This window comes from Nematolebias whitei, chromosome 11, assembly GCF_014905685.2.
Source record: "Nematolebias whitei isolate Nwh7 chromosome 11, NemWhi1, whole genome shotgun sequence".
NCBI classification, from domain to species: Eukaryota; Metazoa; Chordata; class Actinopteri; order Cyprinodontiformes; family Rivulidae; genus Nematolebias; species Nematolebias whitei.
This window is the reverse complement of record NC_056508.1, coordinates 35,547,134-35,552,659: the sequence shown is the minus strand read 5'-3', so window position 1 is coordinate 35,552,659 and position 5,526 is coordinate 35,547,134. Positions and strand designations below refer to the sequence as shown.

At 38.4% G+C, this 5,526-nt stretch overlaps 1 protein-coding gene across 1 annotated transcript in view; it reads left to right on the top strand.

The window, feature by feature from the left end:
• The first annotated feature begins 4,816 nt into the window (after positions 1-4,816).
• ccdc30 (coiled-coil domain containing 30) overlaps positions 4,817-5,526 on the top strand; it is an 18,055-nt gene continuing 17,345 nt past the window's right edge. The window contains exon 1 of the mRNA XM_037684266.1: positions 4,817-4,831. Within this exon, the coding sequence (XP_037540194.1) occupies positions 4,817-4,831 (15 nt within the window). The remainder of the gene's footprint in view (positions 4,832-5,526) is intronic.

The window sequence follows — 5,526 nt, the reverse complement described above, 5'->3', positions numbered from 1 at the left end:
CCATCAGGGTGAGAGTTGGACTCCGCCAGGACTGCCCGTTGTCACCGATTCTGTTCATAACTTTTATGGACAGAATTTCTCGGTGCAGCCAGGGGGCTGAAGGTTTCCGGTTCGGTGGCCTCTGGATTCCATCTCTGCTCTTTGCAGATGATGTGGTCCTGTTGGCGTCATCGTGCCGTGATCTTCAGCTCTCACTGGAGCGGTTCGCAGCCGAGTGTGAAGCAGCTGGGATGAGAATCAGCACCTACAAATCTGAGGCCATGGTCCTCAACCGGAAAAGGCTGGATTGCTCTCTCCAGATCAAGGGTGAGGTTCTGCCTCAAGTGGAGGAGTTCAAGTATCTCAGGGTTTTGCTCACGAGTGAGGGAAGAATGGAGCGTGAGATTGACAGACGGATTGATGCAGCATTGTGGACTCTGTACCAGTCCGTTGTGGCGGATGGATGGATGGATGGATGGGGAAAAAAAGCATTTATAGAGACAAAAAAAGAGGAAAAAAAGACCTACAGTATCTAACAAGGTTGAGTCAGGTCCTCTGGGTAAATTCTTTGTTAAAATGTTGTCTTTTATCCAAAATACTTCTTAAGTTTTAGAACCTGCAGCAAAATCAGTCTTATTAGCAGGACCTTTTCATAGTGGATCAACCAGTTTGCTGGTGACAGCCAAAACCAGTTGTTCACACGCAAAAGGAGGACCATCAGCTTAATGACATTGTTAGTGCCCTGATGGCCTCCAGCCCTTAGTCCTCCCTTTGCACATGAACAACTAGTTTTGGCTGTCACCAGCAAACTGGTTGATCCACTATGAGAAGGTGCTGCTCATAAGACCAAGTTTGTTGCAGCTCGTTAGACTGAAGAAGTCCTTTGGATAAAAGATGAAATGTTTCAACAAAGAAGAATCCGTCCAGAGGACCTGACTCCTCAATCTTGTTAGACCTACCTGGATTATTGAGCACATATCAGGACAAAACCTCCAGTAGAATAAAAACAGAATGAAATCGTCTGTGAAGATCTTTATCTGTAGAAAGGGCCCATTTAGGTGGGCGGTGGAGTCACAATTAGCCAAACTATGTCGTGATGTTAGATCTCATTAATCACATGGAAGTGACAGGTCCAAAAGACAGTTACAAATGATTGAGACGGTGAAAAGGAAGAAAACATGTTAAAAAGACAAGATGTGACACTTGGTCTTGTTGAAAAGAAGTCGTGTTCACATTGTTCTGTCACATACAGTAAACTGGTTGGCACATTTTTAGTAACATTTTGGGGTTTTCAAGAAGAATGAAAACAAGTACTTAAAGCAGTTCTTTAAAAACACAGCCATCTGGAAGTATTACTTGTTGAAATATTTCATAAAGTAGCATGGGAAAACAAACAAAAAGCTCCTTACCCCAGTTTTTGCTTGCCCAACTCAACAACTTGAGAACAACTTATCTACTCTACAACATCGTGCCCGTTCTGGTGGTCCACACTGTCCTCCAGCTTCGCCACTCCCCTTCTGTTTATTTATTTTCTACAGGCACTATAACTGCAAAGTTTCCAAGGAGAACGCCCATTTCCTCTGTGGCGAACAGAGCTCCCTTCTGCCCAGCCTCTGGGTCGGTCAGTGCATCATCACCCAGAAAGTCTCAAAGGAGACCCACCCATGAGGCAGAGGCACACAAAACCACATGAAAAAGATTTTCTCCATAAACAGTTGACTGGACGTGCGCTCCGGCCAGTGCAGAGAGTGCGGTAACGTGCTGCATTTATTCATGACAGAAAATAAACACACACTTGCAACATAGCTCACATTCTCATAACAGAGCCAATTGATTATGAGGAGCGTACTGGTCACACATTGAAGACTTGGGCAGCAGCCCCTCTTGTGTCTTTTTGTGGGAGTTTTGCTCCTTTAAACACGTATAATTTACTTCCTTTCCAGGATAAACAACGATCTAAAAATAAGGGACCTCGTGATTCGTAAGGCCTGAGAGCCGGCCCCATCTGAGCCCATACTAAACTTTTGACAAAGTTTAAAAATAGTCACACTTTACATTAAGAATGTGCTCAGTTACATATGAATTAAGAGGAAGAAAAGATAAAGTCCTGAAACAGGTTATATTAAAGTAACATTAGTTTGATTATTTCTATATATAGACATGATTTTGTAGTATAAAATGCACATTACACTTATTTTATTCAGGTTCTTTTAAGTGCTGTGAAACTTCACAAGTATACGTTTTTATATCAATACTACAACTCCATTTACAACAAAGCTGGAATATTGTGTAAAATGTAAATTTAATCTAAATTGCAATGATCTGAAAATCTGAAATTTAAAGAAAAAAAATTATATATATATATATATATATATATATATATATATATATATATATATAAAGAGAATTTGATAGATTTACTATATTCCAGTGAGAAAAATGTGGCTTTGTTAGATTTGTAGTTCATCAACATTGCAACTTTAGCAGCATTGTTATTGCAATATGCATCAGCAAAGTGCTCAAAACTCTTATTAATAGTTTAATCAATTAGTAGGTAATAAATGCTACTCTTACAGTTTTTCAGTTATTTTAAAACCACACATAAAGAAGACAGTTGCATTTTTGAGAAATATTTAAAAACAGATCAGTCAAAATTGATTTTTTAAAATTTATATAATACACATTCATAATCTTCTTTGGGTCTTTTTGTTAAAATACAATAAATAAGTAATAATGATTTATGACATTATTAGTAAATAATAATATTATATTTGAAATAAATCACCAATTTATCACTGACTCTTTCGTTGCTAATTTTACATTTACCTAAACATTAGCTCATGAGTGACTGCTGGATATGACATAGACACTGCAACATATACAGTAGGTTCAAGGTGACTTTATTGTTATTTGCATCACATGCAAATTGTGCATCACATGAGGTGGAACAAAATTGTGTACTCAAGGTCCCAGTTGCACCCAAAAATGGCAAAAATATAAAAGTATAAAAAGAAACAGTATCCAAGGATCTAAAATATAAGCTAAACAATAATAATGTCATATAATATGATAAATTAAACAGCAGCCTGAATATGAGTCTGTTGTGAGCAGATGGGTATGAATACAGCAGCTGAGAAATCAAGTAAGAAATCAGCAGCATGGATAATCAACAGCACAGATAAAGTGACATCTCCAATTAAAGTGACATTACAGTGATTTTTCTGGTTAGGGATCTATGAGTCTAACAGCTTCAGGGTAGAAGCTGTTCCTCAGTCTAGTGGTTCTGCACTTAATTCTCCCCAACCTTCTGGCTGAGGGGAGCGGGATAAAAAGTGTGTGTTCTGGGCGAGCGGGGTCCTTCGTGATGTAGCTGGCCCTCTTCCTGCATCTGGAGGTGTAGAAAAGAAGAAGGTTAAGATGATGGATGGACGGCTGGACAGATGGATGGATGGGTGGATAGATGGATGAACGATCAATCAACTTAGGTAATGTTATTTTTCAGCAATTAGTACCAGATTAATTGCTCATTAACTGTATCTAAGCACATTGTGTGGAGACACTTTTACAGTGTTATAAAAATGTTGAAAATAATTTGATCAAAAAAATTAAATTCCCTTTTATTTATTTTACTTACTTAATTCTGTAGGTCTAGAGTATTTTTTTTAATTTGCAGATGAGTTTGTCGCCCTCTAGTGTTCATATCTATAAACTATGGAAACAACTATTGTAAACTACCCGCTGAGAACAATAAAATAAAATATATAATATTGATAAGAGTTGCATCAAATGTTTCTTGATATTACAGAAATGTTGGCAGTTTTAAACAGTTTTGGGTAAATTTATTTTGTTTTTGGTGTGTTTAGTCCCCTCTTACATCTTGGTATAGTCCGTTGCCATGGTGATAGTAGAAGCCGATTCATTCCGCCACGCCTGTCCTCAGCTCTGCTCGTTTGGCTCCATGTTACTCCTTGGAAGGTGAGCAGAACATAACCTATAATGCACATTTTCAGTCCACTGCTTTGTATAATTCCGTGCTGTGCGGGAGTCTTCGGTAATTAATCCCTAAAGAGTCGTCCGTTAGCAGAACCAGGACTACAGTTAGCTTGACTAGCATTAGCTCTGCGTTGCGATAACTTTCTGAACAACTTTGCTAACTTGCGAGCACAAAGCTCGGGAGCATTTCCCGTTTAGTGTGCTACAGCTACAACTGTTTTCACTGCAAAACGCTTATTTTAGCTTGTTTTTGCGCAGAGGGGACTTTAAAGAGTGGGCAAGACCATATTCTCCTAGAAAAAACAGTAAAAGAAGGTCTTGCTCTCCTCGTCAGACATCTTGAAAAGCTTATCCAAACCAGTCTTTTAAAAAATTCAGTTAGTTGTAATTATTGTATGTCAGGCTAATTACATTTTCATGCATTTAGCAGGAATGTAGCAAACATCTTGCTGCTAAATCTTCTCTAGGCTAGAGCTGCGGTATTCAAATAATGCTTTATGATAACAGAACAGCACACATGCATTGCTCATCAGCTGCAAGATTTGCATAGCCTGAGGTAATGCTGAGTAGTCCAAGTTAAAGTGTGAGTCAGATGGTGTAGGTAGTGTTTATGACTGCAGGTCTCGTCTTGATAGAGTTCAAGAGAATTTTCTGTATTTTTGCTATCTTTACAGAAGAGCTGGAGGACAGGAGACATTGTCCTGGATGCATCACAGAAACAGAAATGGATGGCAGTGAAGAAGTTTGAAGATCATTGACATATCTTTGTAAACTGAGCTGTGCTCTGTGTGGGATATCATGTAGGCAGAGTTGCTCTTTGGAACCAATTTTTTGATGTGTAACGATGGATCATGAACAGGTATTATTATTTTTTTTTAATTTGTCATTGTTTGCAACACAGAAACACATGCTTTCATTTCTTAAAGTTTCTTTCTCTCGTTATCGGGGTAGCTGCTGGTGATTTATTTTACATAATCTAAAATGTACTCGTCGCAATGACATGAGGACAGGTCAAAACAGAACTTGTCAAGTAAGAAATAGAACTTACTCCGTGTCCCTAAAAGAAAAATTTAGAAGCAAAATTGGAAAACGGTTGCCAACTACATGGTGTGTTGTTACAGACTCAGCCGAAGTGACTGAAAGTAGGTCAACAACAGCGACATCCATGAAAAGGCCGTTTGTGATGAAGAAATCTGATGTTTGATGTGCTGATACACATTTTTGCTCAGATTTTTTTCAATTTAAATAAGCACACAAAAATATTTTAAATGGTGAATGATTGTTCTGATATTTAGTCCTGTCGGTTGTCTAACTCGTTCTCTCGCTTTCCTTTCATGTTTAGCATCAGATTCATTGTTGTTTTTATCTAAATATCTTTTTGATTCTGCACTTTTCTGACTTTGCCTTCACAGACTACTGCCAGCCTAACTAGGGAAGTCACATGACTCAAGCCTCCACAGGGTTTTTGGTCATTCAGATCATTTCTTTGTTTACATTGCATGTGTACTGTTGTGGATAGAATACCACGTCGTGTTCAAAACGGCGGAGGCGTCG